Source organism: Neodiprion lecontei, chromosome 3 (assembly GCF_021901455.1).
Source record: "Neodiprion lecontei isolate iyNeoLeco1 chromosome 3, iyNeoLeco1.1, whole genome shotgun sequence".
In the NCBI taxonomy this organism is placed as follows: domain Eukaryota; kingdom Metazoa; phylum Arthropoda; class Insecta; order Hymenoptera; family Diprionidae; genus Neodiprion; species Neodiprion lecontei.
In genome coordinates this window covers 24,051,153-24,069,292 of record NC_060262.1, presented here as the reverse complement: position 1 = coordinate 24,069,292, position 18,140 = coordinate 24,051,153, and the positions used below count along the sequence as shown (strand labels likewise).

General features: G+C 34.2%; 3 protein-coding genes and 1 long non-coding RNA gene across 12 annotated transcripts; 2 read left to right on the top strand and 2 right to left on the bottom strand.

Annotated features, from left to right (window-relative positions):
* Nucleotides 1-446: 446 nt before the first annotated feature.
* On the bottom strand, nt 447-12,697 carry LOC107224012 (probable E3 ubiquitin-protein ligase HERC4). Of its 6 annotated transcripts, none has more exons than XM_046734523.1 (18): nt 12,544-12,697; nt 10,526-10,721; nt 10,319-10,429; nt 9,924-10,046; nt 9,422-9,697; nt 9,189-9,340; nt 8,114-8,230; nt 7,496-7,762; nt 6,735-6,862; nt 6,099-6,267; nt 5,508-5,804; nt 5,247-5,432; nt 4,905-4,991; nt 4,605-4,784; nt 4,169-4,479; nt 3,755-3,904; nt 3,344-3,683; nt 447-3,267 (listed from the first exon to the last, which is right to left on the bottom strand). In XM_046734523.1, the coding sequence occupies exons 2-18, from the start codon at nt 10,638-10,640 to the stop codon at nt 3,115-3,117; spliced, it is 3,162 nt and encodes a 1,053-aa protein (XP_046590479.1). In that variant the 5' UTR covers nt 10,641-10,721; nt 12,544-12,697; the 3' UTR covers nt 447-3,114. The 6 variants fall into 6 exon arrangements, with proteins under 6 accessions (XP_046590479.1, XP_046590477.1, XP_046590480.1 ...); XM_046734521.1 differs by lacking the exon at nt 12,544-12,697 and adding an exon at nt 12,472-12,540; XM_046734524.1 differs by lacking the exon at nt 12,544-12,697 and adding an exon at nt 12,347-12,479.
* LOC124293505 lies at nt 6,826-8,232 on the top strand. The gene is made up of 2 exons (XR_006903363.1): nt 6,826-6,944; nt 7,513-8,232. It is a non-coding gene; the product is annotated as an uncharacterized LOC124293505 (long non-coding RNA).
* Nucleotides 11,880-16,046, top strand: LOC107224023 (tubulin epsilon chain-like). 4 transcript variants are annotated; one of them, XM_046734528.1, is made up of 9 exons: nt 11,880-12,007; nt 13,359-13,591; nt 13,676-13,791; nt 14,091-14,279; nt 14,518-14,769; nt 14,919-15,065; nt 15,143-15,292; nt 15,371-15,545; nt 15,661-16,046. In XM_046734528.1, the coding sequence occupies exons 3-9, from the start codon at nt 13,691-13,693 to the stop codon at nt 15,805-15,807; spliced, it is 1,161 nt and encodes a 386-aa protein (XP_046590484.1). In that variant the 5' UTR covers nt 11,880-12,007; nt 13,359-13,591; nt 13,676-13,690; the 3' UTR covers nt 15,808-16,046. The 4 variants fall into 4 exon arrangements, with proteins under 4 accessions (XP_046590484.1, XP_046590485.1, XP_046590483.1 ...); XM_046734529.1 differs by lacking the exon at nt 11,880-12,007 and adding an exon at nt 12,324-12,452 and having other exon boundaries at nt 13,680-13,791; XM_046734527.1 differs by lacking the exon at nt 11,880-12,007 and adding an exon at nt 12,324-12,452.
* LOC107224020 (charged multivesicular body protein 5) lies at nt 15,839-17,877 on the bottom strand. The gene is made up of 4 exons (XM_015663922.2): nt 17,677-17,877; nt 16,859-17,176; nt 16,349-16,576; nt 15,839-16,271 (listed from the first exon to the last, which is right to left on the bottom strand). The coding sequence occupies exons 1-4, from the start codon at nt 17,743-17,745 to the stop codon at nt 16,221-16,223; spliced, it is 666 nt and encodes a 221-aa protein (XP_015519408.1). The 5' UTR covers nt 17,746-17,877; the 3' UTR covers nt 15,839-16,220.
* Nucleotides 17,878-18,140: the final 263 nt, after the last annotated feature.

Below are 18,140 nucleotides of genomic sequence, written 5' to 3'. Positions count from 1 at the left end.
GTTTCAGATGCTTAAATAAATGAAAAGCTCTAATGTAATTATTCAGTCAATGCAAGAGTTTTGTAACAACAAATTTCATTACCTGCTTAACCACTGAACTTTTGAATTAACGAATTATGAATTAGAACAAACTTAACTTGTTTCAATACAACCATTTCGTATTGTAAAAACAAAACAATTGAGGTGCGTTTAATCAAATTTTTAGTCATTTCAATCACACATTTTCTTCGTAAAAAATTCACATTATCGCAAGGAACTCACCCCGTGTTATCTTGAATAAATTGATAGAGTCAGCATGATCATTCAAAGACTTGATTGAATTCTATTTTAAACTGCATTCGACTATGGCATTTAGTTGAACGAATCAAACGAATATCACTTTACTCAAATAATGGTTTCCCTCCGTGTGTATTAATAGATTCCTTGTTATAATATTCATTGCGCAAGTTAATTGAATCATTTATCTTTATTTGACATGATGCTGGATACAAGATACATAACCATATCTAAAATTTTTTTATTATTAATTAGTATCACCAACAATGTTGTTAACTGTAAGGCTCTTTGACTGCACATTTACGAAGAATCAAAAATATCTTCGCAACAGTAAAATGTAAATGCATCAATAAGGTATATAAATAACGATAATATCAATAATTAATTTGATAACCAAGCAATCTAAACTCACCTAAGAATTTTTTTACGACGTATCGCATACTGTTATTGTCCATGGAATTACAGTCAAAAACATAATTACGAAACTTAAACGAACAGAAGCTTCATCATCCCGAATTTTGTGCAACTCTGCAGTGGTTTTCGATCTATGACAGAAACTGTAAGGAAAAACATTTTTTTCCCAAGAAAGCGTTTCGAAAATTTAAATATTGACAATTCAGCGATATAATTTTTCAGGTAATTCAAACACCGTAAATCGTCGATTTTATTATACTGGAAATTGTCACAAAAATCAGAGTTCGAGCTTTTTCATTGTTTATGATCAGAGGTGCACACACTTCTACGTATATTATTTCTCTATTTTTAATAATAAATATTAATGGTGAGTTGCATTATAAGTTTAGATAATATCAATGGTATAAATCAACAATAACGTTTATTCAATCATTAACTCACATTATCGTAACATTATACCTTTTTTTAATTTATTTTGCATTAAAAAGCATTAAAAACATCCTGCGCATTCTGTGGAAATAATAAAGCACCCGCAAAAAATCTTTTCATCACATGTTACATGAATATAGATGTGAACTTAGCAAATTGTATTTTTTCAAGTCAATTGAAATCGTCACTATAAAAGACTCAAATCATTGTTCGCGTGCTCTAGAAAAATCCACGTGTCGTGGCTGTGACCTGAATTACGCAAATTAAAAGAGTAAAATCAACACAAAAGTGACTGATAATTTTTTATTCTGCGTGACACTGCCACTTGTACATTGTACGGATGATATCGCGAGGTAAATTCTCAGTTTATAGAATTTGGTTGATTGCGATATCACATTTCAGTTGTACTTTTGCCATGATTTTATTTTACATGAAATACCGCTTGATAGTTAGCTAGATAGTAGATACCGAATGCCCCCAATGATCATTGAGCCAAATTGAAATTATAGCTGTCATGTTGATTTTACGCCAAGTATCTTGAAAATGGTATTTCAGCATTTTCATTTTTCTTGATAATTCGTCATGAAAATTGTCATTTTGCGCTAATTATTTTTCATGTCAGAAACAAGTTAATGTCGAGAAAATACCGTACCGTTTTCGAAAACTTAGGCCGCAAAAGTTACGTATACGCACATTGTACATGTGTTAGCAAAAAGGGGCAAAGGGGATCACTGATTTATTATTCACTATTTCCATAAAATTTTAATAAACAACCAATCGATGCCCAAACAATTTTATTGTAACACGATCTCATTACAGCGACTTTCATCAAGTATATACGGCAAATGACGAGAGAAAAACATTAAAGTTTCCCAGAGACTGACATTCACCTGCATATGGAAAAGCATCAAACTACTGTAATGAAACTATGGTACGAGAAAATTGTTTTTCAACACACAAGTCGATCGACAAACGGCTCTATAAGAAATATTTAAATCTGTAGATCGTTTTAACACGTTTCTATCAAATATAAAATTGCTCTAAAAATAAATATATTTAGTAATGTTAAGCTGAAAATCATAATAAACCACTAATATTATCGTTTTATAGAAAAATAGAAGTTGTTACTCTTACTACCTCATGATTGTAACATGAAATCTTTGTTGGTGCATTGACATCACAAGTTTTTATGAGGTAATGATTAATAAAAAATCTCTTTTAATATAGATACATCTTCGAGAAGCATAAAATCACCGTTTCAGACAGAGGTGAAGCTAGAGGTAGGCAATTCGAATAAGATTTGAATGTGTAATATTAGTTACAGAGATATTCCCCAGGCCATCGTCTCTATATTCAGCAGTAATTTGGCCTTATTACAGCATATGAATACGCGTAGAAAACAAACTTTACAGATGAATAATTAAAATTTCGATAGTCCAGCTATTTGTTTTGAGTTTCGTTTGTTTTATATTTTTTTATTTTTTTTATTTAATTTTTTATTCTGCATAACTCGAACAGTGAAAAACATCATTTCCGTGCTGTTTAAATACGGTTCCTGATTAATAATAACATTGTGAAAAACGCGGGTAGGTCGAAGGAACGAATTCGGATTAAAAAAAAGCAAACGACGTGACTGTTTACTTTTATTGTATTTTGATCGATATTGTTACTGAAAAATCAACTCCCGAGTTAAAGCTGTTCTATTTGAAATATTTTGCTACAGAAATTTGACAAAATTTATCTTTAGTGTGCTAAAACAAATCCGATATAACAAATCCTTTATGCATATATGGTTATAAGTGAGTCCCAGAAAACCTTTGACGTAAAACCACAATCAATAATAGCTGCAAAATAACATCGCTTTGACCGCATCTTTCTTTCAGAAACGTACTTTTTCAATTGTTACTGATTCAAATTTCTGCAAGCTGACGATCATGATTACTACTTCTGCAGACATTCATTAATTACCGTTAGTCGCAATCATTACATAAAATCCTAGACCAACGAGAATCCCTGGGTCTGCTGGATAGCCTGGAGAAGTTTGTAACGTAATCTTTCTCGCGTTTGGTACCGAGGTAAATCTAACAGATCAAAACACGTATGGGCTACTGGCAAAAATCGGTCATCTGACATCGGCTGAATTGTTATCTGAAACGAAGTAACAGATCAGAGCAGAACTTGCAGCGTAAGATCTAAAAATATAAGAAATACACGCCGAACTTACTTTGATAGCTTTCATGCCTTGTATGGGTATCCTGTCACTACCCGTTAAAAATAATAGAAATTTCTTCTTCTCTTCTAAAGAAAGCTCATGAAAAACTTTCCAGAACATTTCAATTGTAGGATCATTCTTAGTGTAGCCATTTTTGTAAACTGCATTTTTTTCCAGCTCATCCCAATCGTAATTTTCATTACCAACAATGACGGCCATTAATTCGTGGCTGTGGAATAATTCTAGAACGCGTCCTCCACATACTTTGTGAAATCCTTGATAAAATGCTTGGAAATGCGAATCTACTGATTTGTTGAGCAGGTAGTCTACATATAAATCGACGAACTCTTGCCTGAAAAATAATGTAAGTTGATTGAAATATACTTTTCTAATGTACTGAGTATAAGACGAAATACAACTTACTTGTTCTCTAATGTAACAGGAACGTTACTACCATTTGTGATTAATTCATAAATTCTTTGTTCACCAAAAACTTCTCTCGTCACTTCAAAATGCAAACAAAATACCTCTTCTAAATCTGGTTCATTGTAATCCAGGACATCTTGTAAACTCCTATAAATATAATTTGTATATTATATTAGATTCTATATTCAAAGACTAACTGATTCAATACAAAATTCTACTTCAGATTGTGAAAGAAAGAATTCAAGCCGCAACTTCGCTGCTTTCATATTTTGAAAAATACAAATATTATGATCGATATACATTGAATTTCGCACCTATGTGTGAAGAAAAAACGGAACACATTTCAATTTAAAACTATAATAAAGCAACACGTGAATACAACACGATAAAAACAAAGAACTCGGTACTTACTTAGCCAGAACAGGAGACATGTCTTTAACATCAGCAAGTCCAACAGATTCTTGTAACAACTTTTTGTACAAAGCGAGTGGAAATGGTAAATCAATGATAATAAAATTGTAAATGACTAGCCCACAGAGAAGACCGATCAAAAAATACATCACTTCGTCCTCAAGGGAATCTTCACTGAACCAAATGGTTCTCGTTTCCTCGTATTGTTTGAACATACCATATTTTGGATCTAAAATTTCTCTAAGTAGAAGCATGAAAAATTCTTTTTTAACACCGCCAGCATCTTCGGCTTCTTCGCCATGAAATTTCACCTGAATAAGTAATAATTAACGTGAAGTCACATAAAAAATTGTTATACTAGACCACGTTCTTTAATTGAACAAAGTAATCAAAAGGATCCTAGTAATACGAGTACTTGAATACGGATAAAGCTCACCTTGAGGGGCTTTTTAAGATCACTTGAGTTATATTGGGACAACTCTCTCAGTGTGTCATTAACTAAATTTTCCCGAGATACATTCAATGTCACGTATGCACTAATATTTCCAGCAGGAAAAGGAGTAAATAACATTTGAGTTATTGCTCTAGTCGCTGCTTCGTTCATTGCTGATCGCATCTGATAACATTAATAAAAATTTATATATTACAAATGATTTTATAGTACTATTCGTAACAATTTTATTTTTAAATTTAATTGCTCAGACGAAATACTCAAACACAAACATGACTTTCTTACCTGTATTGCTTGATCTGTTTCTAGTAACATTGTCTTTGCTTGAGCATCAAACAGAAATGGATAGTTGCAGAAAAATATTTTATGGTACTGTAAACAAAAAAGTAAAATATTCGTCAGTAAAATCCATGCGCATTATCATCAGTAACTATTAGTTTGGCACAAGCATAGAATCGAGTTGGGTATTCAGAGTTTGACTGAACTAATTTTGGGCCATGAATGGATTCAACAACTGTATTTGTTTGAATATAACGGTATATGCCAATCAAATATAATTATTATCACAACATTACTCAAAGACTTTTAAATTGTTACAAATTTGGTAAAATTTTATGAGATACATACTGCATACGGGTGTTTTTCCGTGAGCCATTTCACATAATCAGTTCTCACGTCGATACACTCAGACAGCTCTGGTAAATGAAACGATGTATACGGTACTCGTAAGCCATCAGCCGTTGTGTGATTTAGTTTGTTCAATAATCTTAAAAAGTCCAAAGCAAGCTGAAGTGTTGCATCCCATACCACACTCTATATGATAATAAATGTTTTCAGTGATGTAAATTTTGTACAAGGTACAAGGTACATGGTAATCGAATTACAAACCTTGTTTTCTGCAACTTTTGGCTGCTGCAAGAAGTGTGAAACGACTGATTTATAACTCCGGACTAATCTTTCAAAATAATCCTTGGGTGCCTGACTCCACCATAAGCTTATGACTTTTAAGGCCTCAGGTTTTAGTTGTGAGACTGCTTTAGAAAACGGTTTGTGTAAGCTATTACAAAGTTTAGGGTCGTCAAAGCCATGGTAGAGAGGCAGCACCAAATATACTCGTAATGATTCAACATCAGGGGGTGATGGCATTAGGGTTGGTAACAGACTTTCAGTCAGACATGTAAAGATCTAAAAAAAAGTATTATTTGAAAAATAATTGGTCAGTTACATTATATCAATTCATTAGTAATCCGAGTACAAAGAAACTTCACATGAGGATAACATTTTAGCAGAAACTCGCGGAATTAAATTCCCAAATGAAAAAACATAATTGATAAAATAAAATGTCATCAAAACGATTTATATAGCCCAGAAACCTGACGGTAATTTGCCAGCTCTTTCTAACTAAATTTAACTAACTTTCGTCATCGTTTGCTTTCTAAAAGTTTAGTTATTACCTCTCTTACTCGTTATAAAGCTCACCAGTTCTTTGATAGTATTGTTGTCAAGATCAGCAATGGTTGTAAACAATTTTGTCGCTTTATCAAGATCCACACCGTGATGTTTGCTTGAACATCCATAATGAGCATCGTCATCGAGTAAGAATGATGCATTTAGACATGCCTGACTACTGAATACAGTCTCTAGATATCTGTACTCAACAATTAATCAGATCAGTCAATCAGGTTTTTCGAGGAGTTTATTTATTCCAGGAGTTTCGAAAATTATTCGTGAAAACATACTCAATAAATAATAAAACACAAACTCAGAAATCACTGTCAACTTTATTAGATTTGAATTAGAATAAATTAGTTCTACATTGTTTAACTGAGTATACAGAATTGACGAATAATACCCGATGTATGTGGAATATTGAATTGCATATCATCATTAATATACTATTCAAGCATCAGATACTTTTTGAAAAAATGTTACGAGATATTGCTGAAATACTAGGCTTTGAAGTAAAATGAAAAGTTTATTACATTCATTTCACCTAATCTTGATCACTAACTTTTTAGCGAATGAAAGTAAAGAAATTTAAAGATAACTGATACGTTTCGAATGTTTATAATTGATTGCAATGCCGACAAGCTTATGCACCAAGATTGTACTCACGTGAGAAGGTCATGATCAACAGATGCATCTTTTGGCACTCTTTGGCAAGCTCCCAATTGTTCCTCAGTAACTGTCAGTACTTGTGTTGATGGTGGTAATATTCTGCAGTCGTCTGGTTGAATGTTATCCTATGAACATAAAAAATCGCTGTGTAAATTAGAATTATCATATAAGGAGGTATTACCTGTATACGAGTAGATGGCTAAAACAGTGGGTGAATTTCGGCAGTTTATATCTCGAAAACCAATTGTTCAATGCGAATCTGGTTTCTTTTGTTCAAAAGTACCCAAATCGAGCTTCATTTTATTTGCTGACATATTTTGCAATGTCTGCGATATCTCGAAAACGACTCAATCGATTTACTTCAAATTTGGAGAAAGTAGGTTTGTATGCATTCGATTACTTTTCTGTTCAATAAAATTGTGACCGTTGAAGTTGCAATTCGATTTTTCAACTAAAATTTCCATCCTTTTTTATGTATTCAAGAAAAAATTTGATAGTTAACAAAAAAAAGTGGGATAGTGGCAAAGAGAATAAACTATCGAAGAATATTGTCATCAAATTTGAAATAAATGGATTGAGCTATTCTTAAATTATTGTGGACACCGTAAAACAGACCACCAGCGGAGTGATTGACGATATTGTTAATAACAATGCTTTTCATTGATTAATTTTGATAAAAAAAAAACGGGAAGTTAAAAAACGTTAATGAAGTTTGATCTTGGTACTTTTGAACTACTTGATTTCAGTTACCAAATTACCTTTCTATGCGTTACAGTGGCAAAGCAATGATCACCGCCAGTGAAAACATGTCGAACAACACAATCCACAGAATGTGGAGTAGCTGAGATATCAGGTTGAACCATGGCGGCTCCGTTAGGCGAAACCCAGGGGCCAAGTACCACCTGTGGAGTGGAAACACTTCGAGAAACTCGAGCACCCAATTGTCCAGCTCCGCCAAGACCCCAAGCATAAACGCGACCTCTAGATGGAACGAAGGCAAGAGTGTGCCGTCGTCCGCAGGACACCTTGAACGGAAGATGAAGAGTGCAGATTATGCAACAAGAATACAGGAGGATAAAAAATTGGTAGAGTGAAGTTTGCGACGCTATTATCATGAAGCATTTCAAAAAGAAATTGCTATTTGGCAACTTTATGAATGCCCATGATGGAATAAACCATAAATTACAGCTCACATAAGGTTTGAAAACACTCTTGTTTCATCCGCGATTTCTGCGAGATTATTCTGAGGGTGCAAAGGAATGATTTCCTGATAATGTTTCGTTACGTTAACGTTACGTACTTCAAAATCATGAAAAATCGCCTGTTTTATTTGTACAGGATTAAAAATTAGTTTCAATATTTTATGTATCATTTACCTGTGTAACTGTACTGCCCATAAGTTCCATGACTTGGCGAGGTAAAATATCACTATTAGTATTGCCATGGCCCAGTTGTCCATACATGCCTGCACCGCAAGAAAAAACTCCACCATCCTGCAATCAAACCAAAAAAAAAAATTCTCTACATATTCGGCCAAGTGTTTTGAATATCCACCATTAGTTGAGTTGAAACTCAGAGAAGTAAGCCGGTACTAAATAAATATATATTGAAACAATGAGTTATAACTTACTATCCATTCATGAGAAAATAAGTTGTCGAATTTTATATCTTTCAAAGTGATTCATTTGTAATAAGACGCATTGGTTATAATGTTACAAAATTTGAATCCCTTCGGTATTTCAGGAATTTAAACGGTAAAGGTTTATTGATGCTTCGATCCGAAATACTTGCCCAAGGAAATTTAATTTCATCAGTAGAAACTAATCGACCTCTTCTTGTTAGTCAATTACATAAATGATTTCTTTCAAACAATCGAAAAAATCTGGGAACACTCTTTGCAAATTTCCCAAATCAGCGAAATGGCATAGAATGTTTGTTAAAGGGAAATTCAAGCTGCAAAATGTGTGCATTGTTCAATCATTCAAATCGCAAAGTAAATAAGAAAGCGATAACATTTTGCTTCAGGCATAATTATTTATAATACTTATGTGAATGATAATTCAAATATTCATATCAGACCCTGAAATATTCACATATATACTTAGCGTTGTTCAAAAACATTCTGAATGGTCAAGCACAAATGAAACCAATACCAATTGATTTGTAGTGCAGTAAACTCAGATCTTATTTCAACCGATCTTTTAAATAAGGGAAAAAGGTTTGAACCTTTTTTGGATATCTTCTCCTGTTACACCTTTTCACGTTATTTCATGATAAATACCTCCATATTCATGCAATTCTAGAAGAGATCATGGTTAATCACAAAAAAAAAAAAAAAAAAAACATAATTCAATATAATCGTAGTTCCATTCTTGCCGCCGATTTTTTCAAGTACAGTTCAATTCGTCTCAATCAATTTATTAATCAATGTACTGAAAAATTTTTACGTACCATTGTTAAAAATATAGAAAAGTCTTCACCACAGCTGACATATCGTACTTTTATATTACGAAGCGTTCTTAATTGGGAAGGTAGACCCCGACCGCGAGTGTCGTTCAATCCTAACTGACCATATATATTTCTGCCCCAAGAAAAAACAGCACCTATACATGTAGAAATGTTTAAAACGGTTGGAGAGTAAAATATATTTCACACAGAAGCAATGTCTTATGTTGAAAAACTACCAGATTTTGAGACTGCAATGCTGTGGTAACCACCACACGCGATATAAGACATAGGGACAGAAGCTAAGCTGGTGACCAGCTTTGGTTTCAATTCTTTAATTGATTCGCCACCAATACCAAGCTGTCCTTCTTTATTGCAGCCCCAGGCATAAAGTTCTCCATTGTTTGTTAGTGCAAGTGTGTGCTTTAGTCCACAAGCTATTTGCACAACAACGCTTGCACCTAAAGTTTTCACCATCCGTGGAGTGCGTTCATCGAAATTGTTCAAATTCAATCCTACGAGATGAGTAAAGATATATTTTTCAGTAACATTACAAAATGAATGATTTCAATTGTTTGTTGCATGACAATGTTTGGAAGGTTTATCAGTAAAGTCTAAAGATACCAAAGGTTGAATCAGCCTAAATGTTGAATAATATGAGTTTTGGCAGTACCTATCAAATCGAATCGATAACTTCACCGTCAGTGTCTCGCTATATCGGTTCACGAATTCAATACAAACCTAGCTGGCCATCAGTATTCGAACCCCAACTAAAAAGTTGGCCCCACTCGTTAACAGCCATTGTGTGACTTGCGCCGCAGGCAGCTCTTTTGAATAAAAATGCATCCAGACCCGGTATGAGATCTGAACAAAAAATGTAGTTTCATAGAAACACAACGTGATGTAGTTCAGTTTATAGTGCAATAAGTAGTTTAATTAAATAAACTATACAAGCATTTCGTGACTTACATCTAATCTATGTCAAAAATTTAATGAAAGAATTGATTACGGGGATGAATGCTTGAACAGTACAACAATAGAATAATCTTGACTCATAACAATATTTTATTTACTATTCTCTAATTGTTCATCTCCCATTCATTAATATGGTGAGCAATTAACATGTCAGCACTTACGTAACCTTTTCCTCGGTTTTTCGTGACCAAGTTGTCCATGATCGTTGTTACCACACGAATAGAGTTGACCATCTCGAGTTATAACAACAGTGTAGTTCTCACCACAAGCAACTGGTCAATTTACATATTCACAAATATTATTTTTGAATGTCCTTAAATACTAAATAAAATAATAATTGAGTTAACTAGAATAAGTTTCGAACTTACTATGTTCTACTTGAGTAGACTTTTTGAATTCCAATTCACGGGGAACAAGAATATTCTCATCTTCTATACCTCCAAGGCCAAGTTCGCCATGGACAGTACTACCCCAGCAAAACATATCTTTAGTTCTTACAAGTCTAGACGTACTGACTATGACTTGCGATTCACTTTCCAGGCGCCGTTTTTTTGTCCAACTTGCCTACCACGGAAATAAAAAGTTTTGAGTATACCATTCAAGATCGGAGTTAAATCACAGAAATTACCAACTGTAGCTGTTTACTTTCAAATAATGTAAATTGGACAGAGTGTCCGATGAAATTTGGATACGAATGCGTTCTCAAGAGTGTCAAGTGTTTTTTTCTAAGCTACCTTATCAAGACATATTCAATTTGTAACTGAATAACAATAGGAAACTTAGAAACGAAGAAACATACAAAATTTGTTAACGAAATACACAATATGTGTCGTTTTATAAATTCTTCGAATAAATGATAAAGATAAAATCAGGGCTCTTATGAATTTTTATACTCAAAATTTTCTATTCTTATTTTCTATTCCTAGATGCCAAAAGTAAAAATGACTTCTTAGATACAATTACTGTAATGAAGCCAAATTTTTTAGAATCAATTTCTTGATAATGATATACCTGTAGTAGAAAAATTTTTTAAATGAAAGTATCGAGTACTAAGGTTTAGATATTCCATTTGTGTTTGATTAAAAAATGACAGTATCTTTAAATCAAAATATAAATGCAGTTGAGCATTAAGCATTGGAGTACAAAAAATAATGGACTTTACACTATTGATGGTATGGATTATTCAAGTTTTCGTCATTATCCCACTAGAATTTCAAATTCTAAATGATATTTCTGAGTAATCCCTGATCTTGTGATATGATTGAAAATTCGGCAGATATTCAAGGTGTTCCAAGTTTGTAACAAACCTAAGAATATTCACAAAACTAATACCGTGAATACAAACTAACAATAAGTAAACTATAAAATTGAAGCATTTACAAATCTGATAAATAAGAAAAAGTTCCAAGTAGTTCTCATGAAATAAATCAAGTTTGAAGAGTCTATCGCCATTTATCTACAGATAATTCATAATTAACGGTATATGGCCAGAATCTGTGGACACCGTGCATAAAAATGTCCAACTGATTGTGGTTACAGTATCTTAATTTTTTTCTCATAATTATGGTATCGTCACCCTAAGTCACTAGCCATGCATGCATACATTGCACAGTGTTTCGAATTAAATTTTTCAACATTATTAAATGAATTAGATGGTAGACAACACCGTAAATGGATATACTAACCATGGAGAATTTTTAGGTTAAATATCTTGGGAGCATCAAAATACATGGAATTTTCGTAATCGCAGTTTCTAGCTGTTGCGAAAAGCTACGTTATCACCTCTCAGCTGTTGTGATGTGATTGAAGTAACTGAATGATTTGACAGAAAATACTTCCGTCATGTAATGGTATACAATCTAAATTTTTGCGCAATTGATATTAAATTACTTAGCAGATTATGCGATGCGTCCAGATGATTGATTAGTTTACGTGTAATCCTTTATTTTCGTACCGGGACGAAATTTCGCCAACAATACCTTAACGGACTAAAATATTTCAACGATAATGAGTTCCCAAAAAAATTAGACGTAACGTGATTGACAAGTTATTATGCTCAGGTTAATTACTCTGAATGTGTTGACTCAAAATTTTGTACCAACTTGTTCGTAGCAATGAAATAACAACACAAAACTTGCGTTTAGTCGTATATGTATAGGTATATATGTGTATATTCGAGGTTAGGCTACCTCGCAAGTGTTAGGGCTGTGTTGTTCTAGAATCTAGCAACTTCTAGTATTCACTGGAAACAAGTCCAGAAATGGACAACAATCGTTGACTAAACACTTGTCGAATGTGAGCCGCAGTAATTTACCATTTGGCAAGGATCCCATTAGCCTCTGGGCATTTAAACCGCCTAAATAACAGTTTCTTAATTTTTACTCACATTTCATTCAGTGATATAGATCGAAAATAAAAAAAATTTTAATTGACATCACTCCTCGGCACGAAAATATTTTTCCGTGCATGAATTCACTTGACGTATCAACTACAAGACTGACTTTTACTTTATCGCGGTATCACAATCAACCGTAGACCGTTGATCGTGGCCGTTTACTGAATGTTTTTTTTTTACCTTTCTACTGATTCTCGAAAGAATTTTACGCATGCGGCCATGTGACATGAGTCAACACAGATGACACCTGATACCTTTCACTTTTCAACTGTCATTTTCGCATGCATACAATAAATATCAAGCACGTGTCGTATTGTTCTCATTTTCTGTCACATTTTTCCAATTTTCTCCTTCAAACTTAAATTTACCCACTATTTATTAGTAGCAGTATTTTTTCTATCAATTTTGCACTTTTTTATCTTCATTCTCTGCTTGGGACAGGAAAACGGTAAAATAATATACACAAAGTAGGTTGCGGTTTGTTCACTGGGAAAAGCATTGCGTGTAAATAATTCACTGAAAATAAATAATGAGTCAATTTATATCAGTTCAAGGTACGTGACATACATCGACACAAGATTTGAAAGTTTTAGTTCAAACAATTATCAGTTTTTTCATATGGACAAAATATTTTGAGAAAATTTTGAGTAACGTATTGAATTTTGTTTGCTTTATTGGCAAACATGCCATGATTGTTTTCATTTAGTTTGCGTCTACCTAGGGAACATCCACCAATGAATACAATGAAAATGTTTTCCATAAATACAGATTTCAGTTATTAACCTTTCGCAACGGCTTCCTTTCAGTCGGTCAATGTGGAAATCAAATAGGCTCGGCTTTTTGGCCACTGGTATTAAACGAGTATGGAATTCAAACATCTAGTAACAGCGTACAGTTATTGAAAACACAAAAGGATCATGTTAAAAACACAAGAGAGCTATCGGAAGCATTTCACAGTTTTTTCCACGTTCCTGGAAACAAAGGAGACTTGTCGTTTAAAACGTTAGCAGATCTCAATGCTGCTAAAGTCAAAGCCAGGGTAATATTCATCGTACCTTCTGGCAAAGTCTAGCGACCTTATACCTTCTCTGTATCTTGTCGTGATTATTATCGTTTTGTGTAGACAGTTCTCATCGACATGGAGGATAGTGTTGTGTCTCGATACAGACAAGGACCTTTAAGAGGTCTCTTCGATCAAACGTGCAGCGTTACAAATTATCCAGGATCTGGAAATAACTGGTAATAGGCAAAATTTATTTTCAATCGGTGTATCCAGAAGTAAAAATAACGACTAGTTTAACTTAACATTGTTTTTTCCCTTAATCTGCTACTTTTAAAACTTTCCTCTGTAAGACTACTGTTTTTGTTGTACAATCAATTAATAAAACAATACAAGTGTAAATGATGAATATGTTTAAAACGGCATCAGAAAGCTTTAGATTTCTGTTGAATAAATTCTTTCTTGGTCGTAATAATTTTTCAAATGTATGTTACGCAAAAAACTTTTGAAAACAAAAATCTTGCATTCACTATCTTAGGGCAGTTGGGCATTACACTCATGGCACAGAGTATCGTGATCGAATAGATGAAACTGTGAGGCGAGTAGCAGAAAAATGCGATTGTCTTCACGGATTTATGATAACAAACTCCGTTGGTGGTGGTACAGGTTCTGGCCTGGGTACTGCTGTTTTGTCTTTCTTGGAAGATAGTCACCCTCGTGTTGACAGGTAATTAGTATTCCATGATTCCAATCGGACTCTCAAAGTGTGATTACACTATTTACACTAGGCAAACCTTTTCATACCAATGGTGATTTTAATTGGACCGCAATGACTTTATTAAATCCATTTCAATCTTTTTTTAACACGTCTTTTAGGTGAAAGAAGATATAATTAATCCAGTCAATGTAAGCCAAAAATAGCCATTGATTAGCTCCTTGTCCCAGTAAATTCGATTTATTTTCAGATTTGTATCGTGTGTGTTTCCATCAGGCACTGAGGATGTTGTAACGGCTCCATATAACGTGTTGCTAGCTTCAAGGGAGCTTTTAGAACATGCCACATGCGTCTTTCCAGTTGAAAACAAGGCACTCTTGGAAATTTGTAATGCTCAAATGTCTAAGAGGGAGAATATTGATCAAGCTTCGTACAATGGTAGTTGCCTACCCTTCCAAGACATGAATAGTATTATTGTTAATATGCTTTTACATTTGACAAGGTAATTTTTTCAGGATACTACCATTCTTACATCTCCATCTATTCGTGTTAGATTTATTATATCAGGTGAGTTGTATAAATGTGTGATCAACTTGGTAGTTCTTCAGCAATTTCCAACGCACTCGAATAATTAACCCATTCGTATTCTAGTGGTTCACGATTTCCCGGTAGCTTGAATATGGATATGAACGAATTGGCAACAAACCTTGTTACATATCCAAAGTTAAATTACATATTCAGCAGTGTTAGTCCTATTGCTTTGACTGCTTCAACAATGCCTACAATTCCGGGTACCAAGTACGTTATATTTGATTAATTTCTCATACATCAACGGTACATTGTATCGTTGTATAGCCGTTAAATTGCTTTTCTAGGATGCAAGATCAGCTATTTACAGATGCTTGGTCTAGAAGCAATCAATTATTAAAAACAGATCCCTTGAGCCCCGGATCCGTGATTTTAAGCGCAGCTCATGTTGTCAGAGGCACCACTTCTTTGACGGACATGAGACGAAACATTAAGAAGTAACTTTGAATATTAACATTATACTTTTTAATTGAAATTTATCCAAGCATACTCGATGAGATTATATTGCTTTGTAGATTCCAGAGTAAAGCTAGATTTACAAGATGGAGCAAAGAGGCAATGAAAGTTGGATTATGTTCCGTACCACCTTTCGGACATCCTGCGTCGCTCCTGTGTCTTCTAAACTCGACAGCTATGTCCAATATGCTTGAAGTTATAGTGCAACAATTCGATAAACTTTACAGCAGAAAGGTAAATCAACAATTTAATCAGTAATTATCATTATTACAAGAGTTGATGGACACTATTTTGTCGTTTGTAATGTTAGGAGCCTTTCGAACATTAATGGTGCAATTATGCGTTGCAGGCTCATGCTCACCATTACCTAGAGGTGAATGGATTTGAAGAAAATCACTTCCATGAAAGCCGAGAATCCATTCTGAATCTATCAAAACAATATATAGAACTGCAAATCCAACAACCAATGAACATCCCACGACTACAGTTATTGTAAACAGATGCAGGTGATAGTAATAACATAAACGTAATTTTGTTCGATTCGCCAAATGGAATTTCCAATTGATCTGGAACAACCATATCAGCAGATACAAGCATTTTATTAGCTGTTATATTTTCTTGTTTACACGTGGATTATGATACAGTTAAATTAATTCTATACAGAAATAAAAAATAAATTTTTCATGTTAAGAGGACAGAAATTGTACAGGCAAAGATACTGCATGCGTTAAGAGATACAAATACTAACAGTAAACAGTTGTATTTTCTTAGCAAAATTCTTGAAGACTGTTTTTTGCAACTTTTTATACCCTAAACCCAAATGGATCAGCGTGCTGTGCCTGCAAGTGCCCCTGTAAGAATGATTAGCTTAAGTATGTATTACTGTGAATCTCAACGTTAGGCATAAACTTAGCTAGCTGGAATCTGAGGGAGCCCAAACTCATCCACAAGAACTCCATCCTACAAAATAGAAACAATGGATTTGAATACTCGGTTGATAATAACATGATATTGAATTTGAAGAATGCTTTACATACTTTGTTTCTGACAGAGTCTGTTCCAGGTTCCTTGATGGGAGCATTAGGTGCTTTAATAGCGTCATCCAGGTACGATGTATCATCATCCAAGGCTATTTCATCACCAAGAGCATCCAATTCAGCTGCTAATTCATCATCGTCAATTTCTGGCATTCCATAACTTCGGCCCATCGCTTCGTGGACTTCATCGGCTTGAGATAGCATATCAGCCAGGTCATCTTGCATGTCCTGTGAATTTGTCATAGCAATTTCGTCTTTTCGGAAACGATGACATTGCAGTTAAAAACTTTAAAACAAGTGAGTACAAATGAAATGTCAGATTTCAAGTTTGATTATGAAGATATGAGAAGTATCAAAAACACTGCCAAGATGTATCCAGCATAAGGGGGTCATGTAGTTTTATAGAATGGAAATCACTTATTAGAATAAAGTAATTACAATGAAAGGAGTATAAAAATGATTATTATAGAATGCTGAATTTAACAAGGTAAAGAAAGACGTGTTAAATACCTCGATATCATCAATATTGATGTGTTTGAACTCTTTCTGCATTTGTTTAACGCCTTGTTTCATAGCTACGACAGTTGATTGTGTGTCTTTAAGAGTTTGAGTGGCATAATTGGCCTGTTCCATGTTAAATGCCTGCTGTCTCAGATTATCTACTTGGGATTCATACATTTTACGCTGTTTCAAAACTCTCAGGGCTTTTGCTTTCACGGCATTTTTAGCCGGCCCTTCTCTCATCTTTGCCATCTGATCTTTATACTTCTTTAATTCTGCATCTAAGCGTGCTATTTTTTTTTCTGCTGAATCAGCTCTGCTGTCCACCTGTTTTTAATAATAAATCTTACAATCCTTACAAATCTTTGAAACCGATTCAAAGACTAGACTATCTACTTTCAGCAGGCACTCGATAATTTCCAACAATTTTTTCAGCAAAGGAGGTCGAAGTCATTAAAAAACAGTGTTTCAAATTCTTTTCAAGTTTCAGGAACCCATTCCAGAACAAATTTTCGGCTAAATAATTCAATTCAGACATATCTACAGTACAAGTAATGAATCCAATCTGATATGTTTGCAAAATTGTAAACGCGAAATTGGGTTTGTAAATAATGAACCAGTATAAAAAATAGGCCAAGATTGACAAACATAGGTATAATACATGTATAGAAAACATAACAACGCATGTAACTAAACAAAAACAATCCTTTGAATAGTAAATAAGCCATCCATTTTCTGCAATTCCATAGTTATTTGATGATTCAGTACAAGGTCGAATATAACCTACATGCATCCGGATCTATAAATTAAGAATTTCTGTTTCTTACCCCGGCGATGCAGTCGGTTATACTTGCTGGCGGTTCTTTGGGCTTAGCCCGTCCAAATAATCTGTTCATCTTCTAAACGAAATATACGTGAAACGGCTAGACTTTAGGAAATTTTGTCTGTCGAAAATACTACGCCTTTCTGCTAGAAATGTCAAAAGGATTCGCGTAATTCGACCAACGGTGCGTTCGGAAATATACTTCCAGTACTGCAAGCACTGACAACCGCGTTCCCAAATCGTCCGACAGCTCACTACCGCCCGTCAGTGACGTCATGAAATCCGTGACGTCATTGACTGCGGTCTGGGACTGGACGCGATGGTGCCGTCCCATGTAGGGCCGAATGCCGGAATCCGGAATGACGGAACGGAATGGACGGAAAATAAAATCTGCGTTCCGCTAATTTCATCTGTCATATTTCTACGGAATAGTGGATCCCTAGAGCATATGTACTACTGGAGGAGCTA

Coding starts and splice junctions, on each gene's coding strand:
- LOC107224012 (XM_046734521.1), bottom strand. Junction 6,268..6,734: donor GTTGATCATGACCTTCTCAC/GTGAGTACAATC, acceptor TGTTGAGTACAG/ATATCTAGAGACTGTATTCA. Junction 3,905..4,168: donor ATGTCTCCTGTTCTGGCTAA/GTAAGTACCGAG, acceptor TTATATTTATAG/GAGTTTACAAGATGTCCTGG.
- LOC107224020 (XM_015663922.2), bottom strand. CDS start 17,745: ATGAACAGATTATTTGGACGGGCTAAGCCCAAAGAACCGCCAGCAAGT. Junction 16,577..16,858: donor TCAATATTGATGATATCGAG/GTATTTAACACG, acceptor ACAAATTCACAG/GACATGCAAGATGACCTGGC. Junction 16,272..16,348: donor CAGACTCTGTCAGAAACAAA/GTATGTAAAGCA, acceptor TCTATTTTGTAG/GATGGAGTTCTTGTGGATGA.
- LOC107224023 (XM_015663924.2), top strand. CDS start 13,082: ATGAGTCAATTTATATCAGTTCAAG. Junction 13,592..13,675: donor CTGCTAAAGTCAAAGCCAGG/GTAATATTCATC, acceptor CGTTTTGTGTAG/ACAGTTCTCATCGACATGGA. Junction 14,770..14,918: donor ATGCTTTTACATTTGACAAG/GTAATTTTTTCA, acceptor TTCGTATTCTAG/TGGTTCACGATTTCCCGGTA.